The sequence below is a fragment of the Dendrobates tinctorius genome, unplaced genomic scaffold (assembly GCF_039654945.1).
Source record: "Dendrobates tinctorius isolate UK_male_01 unplaced genomic scaffold, ASM3965494v1 ptg000051l, whole genome shotgun sequence".
NCBI classification, from domain to species: Eukaryota; Metazoa; Chordata; class Amphibia; order Anura; family Dendrobatidae; genus Dendrobates; species Dendrobates tinctorius.
In genome coordinates, this window is record NW_027361719.1 from 6,202,059 (window position 1) to 6,220,173 (window position 18,115).

Genomic DNA, 18,115 nt, shown 5'->3' on the forward strand with positions numbered 1-18,115 from the left:
GGATAGGTTTGTGGGTGGTGGATCTTATAGCCTCTGAGAATACGGTTACACTGATGGCTATGTAAACGGGGGAAGGTACCTCATTTGGGTACTTCTTGGGTTTTATGGTTACGGTTACTCTCAGCTCCTGCGCACGCTTGCTAAACCAATGTATACATGCTCACCATTGGGGGTTACAAGCTCCAGGGACTTTCATGCAGTTTTCTCTTTCAGATCTTTACCTTGCTGTATTCTAATATACATGTATAAGCTTCTGATGCTAAATTTCTATATAGTATCACAGCTACCTTACTGAACCAAATATTATCTGGGCTTTGTTGATTACTGCTCTACACATTGCTTATCTTTTCATATCTATTATAGATTGTTTTCCCATCTAATTTGACTTGAATTTGTTTATACTTTATTCCTTTTTCAATTGAATTGAGAATTTTGTACTAATGTATGTGCATATATACATTTTTGCGCATGTGCAGTTAAACTGATGAAGGTCTCTTGATCGAAACATCTTCACTTTTTAGATTGCACTTTAGATAAAAACATTCAAAATATTCTCTAATCTACTAGGAGTGTCAAGTTTTTTCACTACTTTAGAAGGGATAGGTTCCTACTTGTGACCCATATATAGGAGTGCCGTGGGACCACTATGCTGAGCTTTTTCACTTGCACATAAATTCTATAGGACAATCCAAATGTTACGGGGTTTTTTCATTAACAGACAGTCTGCATAAAAGAAACGAGATGTGTCCTATTTTGCTCCAATTTGGGATGCAAATTTACCCCTTCTAATGATAAAAAGATAAACAGACACAATCCAAGTTGCAACCATGTGCTGATTATTTTCTCCCAACTCGCTGCTAAGAAAAGCTTGAGAAACCTTTGTCAGTTTTATGTTTGCATACGAGAGAAACAGATAACAGACAGCAAAAACGGACACTTGGATGGTATGGTCTGCTATTTTGAAGTCCTGAAGCTGCAGTAAAATTCACTGTTTAAACTAATGGTCTGTTCTGTGCAGACAATGAATCAGCAGGGACCACTGGAAAGCTTCAACTCTAAGCAGGACTTCGAATCCTCCTCTAAGCAGGACTTCGAATCCGCCTCTAAGCAGGACTTCGAATCCGCCTCTAAGCAGGACTTCGAATCCGCCTCTAAGCAGGACTTCGAATCCGCCTCTAAGCAGGACTTCGAATCCGCCTCTAAGCAGGACTTCGAATCCGCCTCTAAGCAGGACTTCGAATCCGCCTCTAAGCAGGACTTCGAATCCGCCTCTAAGCAGGACTTCGAATCCGCCTCTAAGCAGGACTTCGAATCCGCCTCTAAGCAGGACTTCGAATCCGCCTCTAAGCAGGACTTCGAATCCGCCTCTAAGCAGGACTTCGAATCCGCCTCTAAGCAGGACTTCGAATCCGCCTCTAAGCAGGACTTCGAATCCGCCTCTAAGCAGGACTTCGAATCCGCCTCTAAGCAGGACTTCGAATCCGCCTCTAAGCAGGACTTCGAATCCGCCTCTAAGCAGGACTTCGAATCCGCCTCTAAGCAGGACTTCGAATCCGCCTCTAAGCAGGACTTCGAATCCGCCTCTAAGCAGGACTTCGAATCCGCCTCTAAGCAGGACTTCGAATCCGCCTCTAAGCAGGACTTCGAATCCGCCTCTAAGCAGGACTTCGAATCCGCCTCTAAGCAGGACTTCGAATCCGCCTCTAAGCAGGACTTCGAATCCGCCTCTAAGCAGGACTTCGAATCCGCCTCTAAGCAGGACTTCGAATCCGCCTCTAAGCAGGACTTCGAATCCGCCTCTAAGCAGGACTTCGAATCCGCCTCTAAGCAGGACTTCGAATCCGCCTCTAAGCAGGACTTCGAATCCGCCTCTAAGCAGGACTTCGAATCCGCCTCTAAGCAGGACTTCGAATCCGCCTCTAAGCAGGACTTCGAATCCGCCTCTAAGCAGGACTTCGAATCCGCCTCTAAGCAGGACTTCGAATCCGCCTCTAAGCAGGACTTCGAATCCGCCTCTAAGCAGGACTTCGAATCCGCCTCTAAGCAGGACTTCGAATCCGCCTCTAAGCAGGACTTCGAATCCGCCTCTAAGCAGGACTTCGAATCCGCCTCTAAGCAGGACTTCGAATCCGCCTCTAAGCAGGACTTCGAATCCGCCTCTAAGCAGGACTTCGAATCCGCCTCTAAGCAGGACTTCGAATCCGCCTCTAAGCAGGACTTCGAATCCGCCTCTAAGCAGGACTTCGAATCCGCCTCTAAGCAGGACTTCGAATCCGCCTCTAAGCAGGACTTCGAATCCGCCTCTAAGCAGGACTTCGAATCCGCCTCTAAGCAGGACTTCGAATCCGCCTCTAAGCAGGACTTCGAATCCGCCTCTAAGCAGGACTTCGAATCCGCCTCTAAGCAGGACTTCGAATCCGCCTCTAAGCAGGACTTCGAATCCGCCTCTAAGCAGGACTTCGAATCCGCCTCTAAGCAGGACTTCGAATCCGCCTCTAAGCAGGACTTCGAATCCGCCTCTAAGCAGGACTTCGAATCCGCCTCTAAGCAGGACTTCGAATCCGCCTCTAAGCAGGACTTCGAATCCGCCTCTAAGCAGGACTTCGAATCCGCCTCTAAGCAGGACTTCGAATCCGCCTCTAAGCAGGACTTCGAATCCGCCTCTAAGCAGGACTTCGAATCCGCCTCTAAGCAGGACTTCGAATCCGCCTCTAAGCAGGACTTCGAATCCGCCTCTAAGCAGGACTTCGAATCCGCCTCTAAGCAGGACTTCGAATCCGCCTCTAAGCAGGACTTCGAATCCGCCTCTAAGCAGGACTTCGAATCCGCCTCTAAGCAGGACTTCGAATCCGCCTCTAAGCAGGACTTCGAATCCGCCTCTAAGCAGGACTTCGAATCCGCCTCTAAGCAGGACTTCGAATCCGCCTCTAAGCAGGACTTCGAATCCGCCTCTAAGCAGGACTTCGAATCCGCCTCTAAGCAGGACTTCGAATCCGCCTCTAAGCAGGACTTCGAATCCGCCTCTAAGCAGGACTTCGAATCCGCCTCTAAGCAGGACTTCGAATCCGCCTCTAAGCAGGACTTCGAATCCGCCTCTAAGCAGGACTTCGAATCCGCCTCTAAGCAGGACTTCGAATCCGCCTCTAAGCAGGACTTCGAATCCGCCTCTAAGCAGGACTTCGAATCCGCCTCTAAGCAGGACTTCGAATCCGCCTCTAAGCAGGACTTCGAATCCGCCTCTAAGCAGGACTTCGAATCCGCCTCTAAGCAGGACTTCGAATCCGCCTCTAAGCAGGACTTCGAATCCGCCTCTAAGCAGGACTTCGAATCCGCCTCTAAGCAGGACTTCGAATCCGCCTCTAAGCAGGACTTCGAATCCGCCTCTAAGCAGGACTTCGAATCCGCCTCTAAGCAGGACTTCGAATCCGCCTCTAAGCAGGACTTCGAATCCGCCTCTAAGCAGGACTTCGAATCCGCCTCTAAGCAGGACTTCGAATCCGCCTCTAAGCAGGACTTCGAATCCGCCTCTAAGCAGGACTTCGAATCCGCCTCTAAGCAGGACTTCGAATCCGCCTCTAAGCAGGACTTCGAATCCGCCTCTAAGCAGGACTTCGAATCCGCCTCTAAGCAGGACTTCGAATCCGCCTCTAAGCAGGACTTCGAATCCGCCTCTAAGCAGGACTTCGAATCCGCCTCTAAGCAGGACTTCGAATCCGCCTCTAAGCAGGACTTCGAATCCGCCTCTAAGCAGGACTTCGAATCCGCCTCTAAGCAGGACTTCGAATCCGCCTCTAAGCAGGACTTCGAATCCGCCTCTAAGCAGGACTTCGAATCCTCCTCTAAGCAGGACTTCGAATCCTCCTCTAAGCAGGACTTCGAATCCTCCTCTAAGCAGGACTTCGAATCCTCCTCTAAGCAGGACTTCGAATCCTCCTCTAAGCAGGACTTCGAATCCTCCTCTAAGCAGGACTTCGAATCCTCCTCTAAGCGGGACTTCGAATCCTCCTCTAAGCAGGACTTGGAATCCTCCTCTAAGCGGGACTTCGAATCCTCCTCTAAGCAGGACTTCGAATCCTCCTCTAAGCGGGACTTCGAATCCTCCTCTAAGCGGGACTTCGAATCCTCCTCTAAGCGGGACTTCGAATCCTCCTCTAAGCGGGACTTCGAATCCTCCTCTAAGCAGAGCTTCAAGTCTAAAATGTGCTGAATTGTAAAGGCAACAATAGGCTAAAATATAATACAGGTTGTAATTAAAGGAACCTAACAGGAGATCCATGCTGTTAGAACCACGGGGAGCATAAACCATACACTGGCTAAAGTACTGCAGCTCAGAATGAGCGACTGCCAACACTGCGAGAACGGCAACGGCACAAGAGGAAAGTATAGGCTTTACTATTTTATTGGCGGCAAACATTTTGATCAAGAAGGGGTTGTCCAAGTAGTGGACAATCCCTTTAAGTCTGAAATGTCACAGTGTTTTAGAGAAAACATACTTTAAATGCTGGCTAGGAATGATTTGACTGGGATGATTACTCCAAGGGGCATGTCCCCAGCAGCTTCTCCCCGCCTTGCTCTTTTAAACACACCTATAGCTCCAGACCTGTCAGTTAAGGGAGCCAGCAGGGAAAAGCCACTGGGGAACATATCCGACTAGTTGTCCTAGTCACATTGTCCCCCCGACTTTTAAAAGAAATCTGTCAGCAGGATCAACTCTCCTAAGCCATCTATATGGGCATATACTGTAGGTCCTAGAAAATGGCATAAAATGATGCCTTGAAATCTGTGATCCAAGATCTTACTCCAGAGAAATCCACATTTTTCTTAATATGTAAAATAGCTGTTAAGATCTATGGACCGGACACTGATCTCCCTGAGAATCTGCCTCCAGAATTTATTTTAAATGAAAGGAGGCATTACCAGTGTGAGACATGTATATCAGGAGAGCAGACTGTCAGTCATTACATGTCTCACACTGGTAACATCCCCTTTCATTTGAAATAATCCCTGAAGGCAGATTCTCAGAGAGATCTATGCCCAACCCATAGATCTTAGCAGCTCATTTACAGGTTAAGAAAAATGTGGATTTCTCTGGAATAAGATATCGGATTGAAGATATCAAGGTACCACTTTATTCAGTTTCCTATGATCTGCGTGCCCATATAGGTTGTTTAGGTGGTTAATCCTACTGAAAGATTACCTTTAACAAAATGTTTAGTCAAAAACATTACTGCATTTCAGAGCAAAACATACACGGTTGTAATGCTGGAGACAAACTCTTTTCCGCTGTGGCTAAGGTGGCATGAATCTGCTAATATGTAAAACAATGTATTTAGGCGGTTGATAGTGTGTGATGCATAAGCAAAATATGTATACAGGTCTTATATGGGTGCAAGAAATTACAAAAGTGTGTTCCTTGCCAGGCATTGGTATAGCTGCAATTTCAAGGTAAAGGGAATTGTAGCCTATTGTGCTACACAGATGGCCACTGCAAAAAACCTGTATTGAAAATCCAAACAGAACACTTCACCCCTTAACGAAGGACTTGATTTGAAACGTGCGTCAGGGTGTGAGCCACACTTGAACTGTGGAGCACCAACGTATTTTTCTGTTGCCTCTATACATCTTATACATCGGTGCTTATGGCACATATCGATCCCTGCCATGCATGTCTTCTATAGCCATGTGACAGCCTGTTGGCCCCATGTGTTCGTTTGATTAATTCAGGTGAATCACCTCAGCATTTCGAGGGTCTTCTCCTATCTCATAGCGTGGTGCACTACTGCAGGGCAACATACAACTATATAACTTTTGCTCTGGCTATATGTTCTGTTCATTGAGTTACTCACTATATTTTTTAAAAGCCAGCATACGAAAGATATGCATTAACCTGTACTTCTCGTGTGGTCCCTGATTGCTGTTTTTGATCTTTTTTCGTACAGTTAATTGTCTTTATATAATGCGGGCACTCCTTTGTGTGTAGTGCCACCACGTACTATTCTTCGTTCAATAAAGGTATTTTATCCTTCTATCTTCTGTTCAGTATTTTTTTATGACCATATGTTTGGTGTTCCCTTTTGGTTCTTAATGTCTTTACGAACGGTCTGCCATTCATTCAATCGCCAAACAAATATATGTCACCTTTTTCACACAGTGGTTTATTTAATTCTTCTAAGTTGATGTATATGATTTGCTACGTTCAGTATGTGCTTGCTCTAATAAACCTATATTGTGCAGTATAATATTACCAACCGTGCTGGTCTCTGCTTTCAGTATATGTACTAAACCTAAAGCCAAAATGTTACATGTATAGATAGCGAGTGATTATGCTTTTTAAGTATATGAAGACTTTATGTCAATTCTAAAATGATTTTTACATATTAGGATTCTTTATCCAAATTATGTTGAATTCATTCTACAGTAATCTGTGTGCCTCGTTCTTATGAAGTCATCTGGAAATCAGGCGTCTGGCCATAGTGACTAATTAAGAGATATGGAGCAGAGGATCCCATCCGTCTGTCGCACCCATCTCGCCTCCCCACACATCTATATTTATTCCATTGTTCTCTTATGGGTTGGAACAGAGAAGTTTTGTTTCTATTTTTTACGCCGGAGCTCAGGAATTCTCCTCTTAATGAGATCAATGTGATAATTGCTTTGACAATTGAATTCTGCAGAGCTGTAAGTGCTCTCTTATTTTCGGGAAACCATTTGGACTGTGCACAAGTGTCAATGACACCACTGCTAAATAAGCGCTAATAAAAAAAGGTGTTTCCACCTAGGATTTACAATGGTGAAGTATGTAGTGAACTATAGCGGATATCATTTAGGTTTTAATTAGCTCTCGCTCAACCCAGGTGTAAAATAGAAGAAATTTCAACATAATTTGATAATAAAAGTAATTTATATGTTCAAGACTAAAAGCCATATATAAAACCTCTTCCAGAATAAGGATGTTAATCAACTTCCTGGAAAGGGATCCGCATGCGTGAAGGGGGCTCTGGAGGTCAGTTCACGCCACAGGTGCCTGATGGTGGCTATATTACAGAGCTTCAGTTGTGTCTGTTAACCATTTAGATGCTGCTGTCAATCTCTGACAGCAGCATTGAAAAGGAATGTGAGCTTGCGATCAGACACATCAGCTTCCATTGCCATCCCAACCTCCCCGCAACACTATCGCGGAGAATCGATGTGTTACCATAACAGTCAGGAACCTGTTGAAGGGTGCATAGCTGCCAACATAGTATTCCTATGAATTTAGGCTACAGGCAGAGCACTAAAGGTGTCTGAGATTTACATTATACACTGCAATGCAATGGTTCACATATGACACTGTAACCTCTGGACTTAATAGCCTTATCCTCTCATCCTGAAAAATGCACATATTGCTATATTGATAATACATTATTACATACAATGAAATTAGGCCATAGGCATGATACACAACGATGACCCAAAGAATGGATAATACACATATTATCTATGTAAAAAGGTTAAACACTAGGGTAACAGGACAGGAATACTCAGTGATGTCAAAGTACAAGTAGAAAAATAATTAATGGTTTTTGCATCCAGTATCTCAGGATAAGTGTCACAGTACTGGTATAATGTTCACAGTGAGTGATGTCACAGTACTGGTATAATGTTCAAAGTGAGTGATGTCACAGTACTGGTATAATGTACACAGTGAGTGAGGTCACAGGACTGGCGTAATGTACACAGTGAGTGATGTCACAGTACTGGTATAATGTACACAGTGAGTGATGTCACAGTACTGGTATAATGTACACAGTGAGTGATGTCACAGTACTGGCATAATGTACACAGTGAGTGATGTCACAGTACTGGTATAATGTTCAAAGTGAGTGATGTCACAGTACTGGTATAATGTACACAGTGAGTGATGTCACAGTACTGGTATAATATACACAGTGAGTGATGTCACAGTACTGGTATAATGTACACAGTGAGTGATGTCACAGTACTGGTATAATGTACACAGTGAGTGATGTCACAGTACTGGTATAATGTTCAAAGTGAGTGATGTCACAGTACTGGTATAATGTACACAGTGAGTGAGGTCACAGGACTGGCGTAATGTACACAGTGAGTGATGTCACAGTACTGGTATAATGTACACAGTGAGTGATGTCACAGTACTGGTATAATGTACACAGTGAGTGATGTCACAGTACTGGCATAATGTACACAGTGAGTGATGTCACAGTACTGGTATAATGTTCAAAGTGAGTGATGTCACAGTACTGGTATAATGTACACAGTGAGTGATGTCACAGTACTGGTATAATATACACAGTGAGTGATGTCACAGTACTGGTATAATGTACACAGTGAGTGATGTCACAGTACTGGTATAATATACACAGTGAGTGATGTCACAGTACTGGTATAATGTACACAGTGAGTGATGTCACAGTACTGGTATAATGTATACAGTGAGTGATGTCACAGTACTGGCATAATGTACACAGTGAGTGATGTCACAGTACTGGTATAATGTACACAGTGAGTGATGTCACAGTACTGGTATAATGTACACAGTGAGTGATGTCACAGTACTGGTATAATGTACACAGTGAGTGATGTCACAGTACTGGTATAATGTACACAGTGAGTAATGTCACAGGACTGGCGTAATGTACACAGTGAGTGATGTCACAGTACTGGTGTAATGTACACACTGAGTGATGTCACAGTACTGGTATAATGTACACAGTGGGTGATGTCACAGTACTGGTATAATGTACACAGTGAGTGATGTCACAGTACTGGTATAATGTACACAGTGAGTGATGTCACAGTACTGGTATAATGTACACAGTGAGTGATGTCACAGTACTGGTATAATGTAAACAGTGAGTGATGTCACAGTACTGGTATAATGTACACAGTGGGTGATGTCACAGTACTGGTATAATGTACACAGTGAGTGATGTCACAGTACTGGTATAATGTACACGGTGAGTGATGTCACAGTTCTGGTATAATGTACACGGTGAGTGATGTCACAGTACTGGTATAATGTACACGGTGAGTGATGTCACAGTACTGGTATAATGTACACGGTGAGTGATGTCACAGTACTGGTATAATGTACACAGTGAGTGATGTCACAGTACTGGTATAATGTACACAGTGAGTGATGTCACAGTACTGGTATAATGTACACAGTGAGTGATGTCACAGTACTGGTATAATGTACACAGTGGGTGATGTCACAGTACTGGTATAATGTACACAGTGAGTGATGTCACAGTACTGGTATAATGTACACGGTGAGTGATGTCACAGTTCTGATATAATGTACAAGGTGAGTGATGTCACAGTACTGGTATAATGTACACGGTGAGTGATGTCACAGTACTGGTATAATGTACACGGTGAGTGATGTCACAGTACTGGTATAATGTACACAGTGAGTGATGTCACAGTACTGGTATAATGTACACAGTGAGTGATGTCACAGTACTGGTATAATGTACACAGTGAGTGATGTCACAGTACTGGTATAATGTACACAGTGGGTGATGTCACAGTACTGGTATAATGTACACAGTGAGTGATGTCACAGTACTGGTATAATGTACACAGTGAGTGATGTCACAGTACTGGTATAATGTACACAGTGAGTGGTGTCACAGTACTGGCATAATGTACACAGTGAGTGATGTCACAGTACTGGTATAATGTACACAGTGAGTGATGTCACAGTACTGGTATAATGTACACAGTGAGTGATGTCACAGTACTGGCATAATGTACACAGTGAGTGATGTCACAGTACTGGTATAATATACACAGTGAGTGATGTCACAGTACTGGTATAATGTACACAGTGAGTGAGGTCACAGGACTGGCGTAATGTACACAGTGAGTGATGTCACAGTACTGGTATAATGTACACAGTGAGTGATGTCACAGTACTGGTATAATGTACACAGTGAGTGATGTCACAGTACTGGTATAATATACACAGTGAGTGATGTCACAGTACTGGTATAATGTACACAGTGAGTGAGGTCACAGGACTGGCGTAATGTACACAGTGAGTGATGTCACAGTACTGGTATAATGTACACAGTGAGTGATGTCACAGTACTGGTATAATATACACAGTGAGTGATGTCACAGTACTGGTGTAATGTACACAGTGAGTGATGTCACAGTACTGGTATAATGTACACAGTGGGTGATGTCACAGTACTGGTATAATGTACACAGTGAGTGATGTCACAGTACTGGTATAATGTACACAGTGAGTGATGTCACAGTTCTGATATAATGTACACGGTGAGTGATGTCACAGTACTGGTATAATGTACACGGTGAGTGATGTCACAGTACTGGTATAATGTACACGGTGAGTGATGTCACAGTACTGGTATAATGTACACAGTGAGTGATGTCACAGTACTGGTATAATGTACACAGTGAGTGATGTCACAGTACTGGTATAATGTACACAGTGAGTGATGTCACAGTACTGGTATAATGTACACAGTGAGTGATGTCACAGTACTGGTATAATGTACACAGTGAGTGATGTCACAGGACTGGTATAATGTACACAGTGGGTGATGTCACAGTACTGGTATAATGTACACAGTGAGTGATGTCACAGTACTGGTATAATGTACACAGTGAGTGATGTCACAGTACTGGTATAATGTACACAGTGAGTGGTGTCACAGTACTGGCATAATGTACACAGTGAGTGATGTCACAGTACTGGTATAATGTACACAGTGAGTGATGTCACAGTACTGGTATAATGTACACAGTGAGTGATGTCACAGTACTGGCATAATGTACACAGTGAGTGATGTCACAGTACTGGTATAATATACACAGTGAGTGATGTCACAGTACTGGTATAATGTACACAGTGAGTGATGTCACAGTACTGGTATAATGTACACAGTGAGTGATGTCACAGTACTGGTATAATATACACAGTGAGTGATGTCACAGTACTGGTATAATGTACACAGTGAGTGAGGTCACAGGACTGGCGTAATGTACACAGTGAGTGATGTCACAGTACTGGTATAATGTACACAGTGAGTGATGTCACAGTACTGGTATAATATACACAGTGAGTGATGTCACAGTACTGGTATAATGTACACAGTGAGTGAGGTCACAGGACTGGCGTAATGTACACAGTGAGTGATGTCACAGTACTGGTATAATGTACACAGTGAGTGATGTCACAGTACTGGTATAATATACACAGTGAGTGATGTCACAGTACTGGTGTAATGTACACAGTGAGTGAGGTCACAGGACTGGCGTAATGTACACAGTGAGTGATGTCACAGTACTGGTATAATGTACACAGTGAGTGATGTCACAGTACTGGTATAATGTACACAGTGAGTGATGTCACAGTACTGGTATAATGTACACAATGAGTGATGTCACAGTACTGGTATAATGTACACAGTGAGTGATGTCACAGTACTGGTATAATGTACACAGTGAGTGATGTCACAGTACTGGTATAATGTACACAGTGAGTGATGTCACAGTACTGGTATAATGTACACAGTGAGTGATGTCACAATACTGGTATAATGTACACAGTGGGTGATGTCACAGTACTGGTATAATGTACACAGTGAGTGATGTCACAGTACTGGTATAATGTACACAGTGAGTGATGTCACAGTACTGGTATAATGTACACAGTGAGTGATGTCACAGTACTGGTATAATGTACACAGTGAGTGATGTCACAGTACTGGTATAATGTACACAGTGGGTGATGTCACAGTACTGGTATAATGTACACAGTGAGTGATGTCACAGTACTGGTATAATGTACACAGTGAGTGATGTCACAGTTCTGATATAATGTACACGGTGAGTGATGTCACAGTACTGGTATAATGTACACGGTGAGTGATGTCACAGTACTGGTATAATGTACACGGTGAGTGATGTCACAGTACTGGTATAATGTACACAGTGAGTGATGTCACAGTACTGGTATAATGTACACAGTGAGTGATGTCACAGTACTGGTATAATGTACACAGTGAGTGATGTCACAGGACTGGTATAATGTACACAGTGGGTGATGTCACAGTACTGGCATAATGTACACAGTGAGTGATGTCACAGTACTGGTATAATGTACACAGTGAGTGATGTCACAGTTCTGATATAATGTACACGGTGAGTGATGTCACAGTACTGGTATAATGTACACGGTGAGTGATGTCACAGTACTGGTATAATGTACACAGTGAGTGATGTCACAGTACTGGTATAATGTACACAGTGAGTGATGTCACAGTACTGGTATAATGTACACAGTGAGTGATGTCACAGGACTGGTATAATGTACACAGTGGGTGATGTCACAGTACTGGTATAATGTACACAGTGGGTGATGTCACAGTACTGGTATAATGTACACAGTGAGTGATGTCACAGTACTGGCATAATGTACACATTGAGTGATGTCACAGTACTGGTATAATGTACACAGTGAGTGATGTCACAGTACTGGCATAATGTACACAGTGAGTGATGTCACAGTACTGGCATAATGTACACAGTGAGTGATGTCACAGTACTGGTATAATGTACACAGTGAGTGATGTCACAGTACTGGTATAATGTACACAGTGAGTGATGTCACAGTACTGGTATAATGTACACAGTGAGTGATGTCACAGTACTGGTATAATGTACACAGTGAGTGATGTCACAGTACTGGTATAATGTACACAGTGAGTGAGGTCACAGTACTGGTATAATATACACAGTGAGCGATGTCACAGTACTGGTATAATGTACACAGTGAGTGATGTCACAGTACTGGTATAATGTACACAGGGAGTGATGTCACAGTACTGGTATAATGTACACAGTGAGTGAGGTCACAGTACTGGTATAATGTACACAGTGAGCGATGTCACAGTACTGGTATAATATACACAGTGAGCGATGTCACAGTACTGGTATAATGTACACAGTGAGTGATGTCACAGTACTGGTATAATGTACACAGTGAGTGATGTCACAGTACTGGTATAATGTACACAGTGAGTGATGTCACAGTACTGGTATAATGTACACAGTGAGTGATGTCACAGTACTGGTATAATGTACACAGTGAGTGATGTCACAGTACTGGTATAATGTACACAGTGAGTGATGTCACAGTACTGGCATAATGTACACAGTGAGTGATGTCACAGTACTGGTATAATGTACACAGTGAGCGATGTCATAGTACTGGTATAATGTACACAGTGAGTGATGTCACAGTACTGGTATAATGTACACAGTGAGTGATGTCACAGTACTGGTATAATGTACACAGTGAGTGATGTCACAGTACTGGTATAATATACACAGTGAGCGATGTCACAGTACTGGTATAATGTACACAGTGAGTGATGTCACAGTACTGGTATAATGTACACAGTGGGTGATGTCACAGTATTGGTATAATGCAAATTGATATCACAGTACAAAGTTGTCGAGCCCACTGACATCACAATACAGTGCTGTTGAGCACACTGATATGACAGCACAGAGTTATCGAGCCTCTTCTGGCTTTAGGGCCTAGGTGTAATTGTATAAGGTCATTCTCTCCCTACTATAGAATTTGTGGCTGTTGTAGAACTGTGACTTACAATAGTACATCACAGAGTAATTTATTCGGTATACAGTAACATAAGATTTTTGCTTTTTCTTTCCTAACGTTCTAGGGGCTTTCGAGGCTGAAAAGTTAAGTCTGTAGTCACTGTATGTGACTGCAGACTGCCGAATCGTGACATTGCACAATGCATACATTGCCACGATTCCCCTTCAAAGTGCAATTGGGCAGTCACATGACAGCTTGTATGTGATTTCAACCTGGAAATCCCATTTAATTTGGACCTCACTAGCAATAAAATGTTTGAGTGAAGTGTTCTGCTTCCTAAAAAGCCAATTAACCCATCAGTATGTTTTCGGAATGTAAAAGGAAACTGTATGAGCACTGTGTCATTGTGCCGTCCTTATCTTAAATAGTAGCTTGCCAGTACATTTTGCTTTAGATACATTAGCAAAACACTCAAAAAGGTGACAACTGAAATAATTTAAAAGTATTTTGGTTGAATCTACAAGATAAAGAAACAATGCACTGCGACTGTACCATGCACAATATTAAAATTGAAACATGAGCAAAAATAATCAACATTTGCATTTAGCAAGAAGAATAATGGATACAATGGTAATAAAATCTGAGAATTGAAATTATTGGGTTTTTCCTAATATTAAGGGTCTAAGGAGGAATGTTTCTCCTTGTGGACCATGCGAGGACAGCGTAAGGAGACTTAAAGGTCATGCAATGTTTCTTTGTGAATTTTAATAGGCGAATAGCCTACAGGGAAAAAGATGACTAGAACTCTAATGTCACCTACTGGATGTAGCAATCCTAATAAGAAGCAAAACCAGTCAATCCATTTGCAAAAATAGGGTTCATGCTATTTGCCCCTCATCAGTGCAAATCAGGTCTCATTTGGCTAAATGAGAGGCTCATGTGGCAATGTTCATTAAAGGGGTTAATTTCCACTTATAAGATAGCTACATCCAATAGGTGGCGCTAGAAATCTAGTTCTCTCCCATTCTGAAGAGGCTATTTGCATATTAAAATTACAAGAGAAGCATTGCATAGCATACGTAGGTCTCCTTACATTGGCTTGGCACTCTCTACAAGACATGTTGCCGTTTAGACCCTGTCAGAGGTCTCTTACTTAATCATAGCAGATCCCCTGCTAAGCAGTGATGAGTGGCAAGCAGTCCTAAACATGTGTCTGCAAACAGAGTGTCTGGTTTAGCTTCTTATCCTAAGTCATGTGGCAAGTGATTAAAGGGTCGACAGTAACTTTTAGGATTGTTACCTTCAGTTGATGGCACTAGACTTCTTCTACCCCTGTTCCTCTCTGAAGAGGCTATTTGCATACTAACTAATACTGTCACTATGTCCAGTACAGCATTAAAAGGATAGTCCAGGACTTTGATATAGATGATCTATCCAAGGGGGATGCAGTATCAGGCACTCCTACTGATCAGCTGTTTGCAGCTCGCGCTGCGGCCAGGTGTAGACAGTGTATGGAGCTGGAACAGCTCGGCTCCATACACTGTGTAATGGCTGTTCTCGGCTAAAGCTCAGCTCCTTTTGAGGTGAATGGCACAGAGCTGCAGTACCTTACTTTGGCCACTGCAGAGTGTATAGAGGCAAGATACTCCAGTTCTGTACACTGTCTATATCCAACTGTAGTGGAATATGCCAACAGATGATTATGGGGGGTGTCAAATCTCCACCAATAATATTCTACAGCACCCGTAGAAGGTACCGTAATATTATTTTAGATCACATAATACATTGTTTACTTGTATGATTCTTAGTTATTTTTACCTTGCAGTCTCTTTCCACTCAGCATCCTCTCCATCTTTAACACAGATTTCATCCAATTCTGTAAATAGCTCATGGGGCACATGTTCTTCGTCCTCTTCTGTTCCAAGGATGAACTGAACTCTTTGGGATGGTGTGTCTACAAGAATGACAACGGTACACTTTTTTACTTTAGTCATTATTTATATGAGACAACAAATGCCAAAGGTATAAAATCTGGTTCCCTACTGCTTCACCTATACACATAAGTAGCATTGATAAATTTGTCACATTTGCCCTTGTTGCTGCAACTTTTGTACAGCTCTATGGAATGGATTATGATAGCGCAGGAGAGACTTCATCTGACCGTCTCAGATATGTTGTGGCATGGTGGCACAAGAGGTAGTAATGGCAGACACTGACAACTTTTATAAAAGGTTGGATAATTTCCTCAGTACATATAACATTGTAGGTTATAGTTAATTTAGTGACAAAATGGACAACAGTTCTTTTTTCAAACTACCGTATTTTTCGGACTATAAGATGCAATTTTTTTTCCTCCAAAAATTGCAGAAAAATGAGGGGTGCGTCTTACTAGTCTGGATGTACCTGCTGTGACTCTGGGTGGGTAGGTGGGGGAGCGGCAGCGGGGGAGCTGCGGGTTACACGAGGCAGAAGACGGCTTCTGCGGTTAAATCCTGTGCTCGTTGTTGAAGATCAATGAATATTCACAGCTCTCCATGCCCATGGGCGCGGAGAGCAGTGAAATATTCATTGATCTTTAATAGTGCGCACAGTAGCCTCAGCCAGCTTGGCAATTGTGTGCCCGTTATTAAGGAGAATGAATATTCACTGCTTTCCACGCCCATGGGAGTGGAGAGCAGTGAATATTCATTCCCTTAAGTAGCAAGCACACTTCAGAGCCAAGCAGAAGGAAGCCGGCTACCGTGCCCGCTATTAAAGATCAATGAATATTCACGGTTCTCCACTCCCCTTTTAGTCCTGGGCGTGGGGAGCACTGAACATTCCGGTAGCTGTCCTCAGCTTGTAAGCAGTGCAAGACGTCACTGCCATGCGCTGCTTACACGCATAAATCAGCTACTGGCATCAGAACTGGACACAGGGAGTGCAGGGAAGGTAAGTAAAATGGTTTATGTTTTTTTTAAAGTTTTTCCTGATGGGGCCATGCATACCAGGCTAGGGTTGAGGGGACATGCATACCAGGGTAGGGATGAGGGGGCCATGCATACCAAGTTAGGGATGAGGGGGCCATGCCCACCAGGATAGGGATGAGGGGGCCACGCATACCAGGATAGGGATGAGGGGGGTCACACATACGAGGATAGGGGTGAGGGGGCCACGCATACCAGGATTGAGATATGGGGGTCATGCATCCGAGAATAGGGATATGGGGGTCATGCATACCAGGACTGGGATATGGGCGATGCATACCAGGATCGGAATGAGCGGGTATCATGGGTGTGTCAGATGCTACAGACAGTCGCTCTGCATCTGGCGGTAGAAGGACTCTGCGTTTGGCATTGCAGATGCCTTCTTAATCCATCTACCTTTTGGACCCAGTGGCAAATTACCTCTGGCTCTAATTGACACGTCTGGACCTCGGTGTTTATAGACTCTCAGTCTGCTTCATGGAGTTGCAGTGATATTCACATTTTCCCTTGTGAAGGCTTGGAGCTACCGCAGTCGGATAACTTCCCCTCTGGTGCTGCTGGAGGACGTTTGGTATTACCTCTCTGTGTCTGCTCAAGATAAGTTTCTTCCCCCTTGTTTGTCTCCCTTCTTTTTAGTGTACAGTGGGTACTGACCAGTGCCATACCCCCCTTCCCTATTCAGGACCTAGCTATAGGGATATACAAGACTTAGGTTCCTGCTCGGCGATTGGTGTGGAACCAATATAGGAAGGGTAGGGGAGATTAGATCTGCCTAGGGGTCTCCACTCCCACTTTCCCTAGAATTTAAGCTTCCTTCCCCTCTTCCCCTCGTGTTACACTTAGTCTTACCACACAGTGGGTGACAGGGGGCCATGTATACCTGGATTGGGGACATATATCTACCAGGATGTGGGATATTGTACAGAATTGACCACTTTCGTGCTTCAACATTTTTAATTTCCTCTTCAAAAACCTAGATGCATCTTATGGACCGAAAGATCCAGTATGTAACTATGTAGTCCAACTATTCAAAGACAAATGTTAACAGGTCTGATCAGAAGAGGCTAATCTGGGTATATGATTGCAAAATGACTACATACCATGAGCTAGTGACTCATCATGGCCTTCCTCTTGTATAACTCCCTTCATGCGGTCTCGTTTTCTGTGCTTCTGTCCATGAGTTCGATGATGTCTATGGCTTTGCCGACCCAATGGCATACGAACGCCAACATATAATGTTCTGTGCCCTAAATACAGAATATGAGATAATATTTAATATACGGTATTAATTCTTTTTAAACGGGGTCACCAGCTACTAGTGGAATATTTAGTAAATGCATTGATTTATTTTCTTATCATATTACACATTGGCTTATTATGGAAAATCAAGCTCTATGATTATCATCATCATATCATTATTATATGTGTAATATCTTAAAAACATTTAATTTATCGGTTCCCAGAAAACCTTTATGAGTAGACCGATCAGACAATCAGACAACTAGGGCTAGTCATATACATTAAACAA

The 18,115-nt window shown here is 43.1% G+C and overlaps 1 protein-coding gene across 1 annotated transcript in view; it reads right to left on the minus strand.

The window, feature by feature from the left end:
- SLC4A8 (solute carrier family 4 member 8) overlaps positions 1-18,115 on the minus strand; it is a 304,800-nt gene that overhangs the window by 120,252 nt on the left and 166,433 nt on the right. The window contains exons 3-4 of the mRNA XM_073576723.1: positions 17,688-17,834; positions 15,440-15,575 (exon numbers count right to left, since the gene is read on the minus strand). Of these exons, the coding sequence (XP_073432824.1) occupies positions 15,440-15,575; positions 17,688-17,834 (283 nt within the window). The remainder of the gene's footprint in view (positions 1-15,439; positions 15,576-17,687; positions 17,835-18,115) is intronic.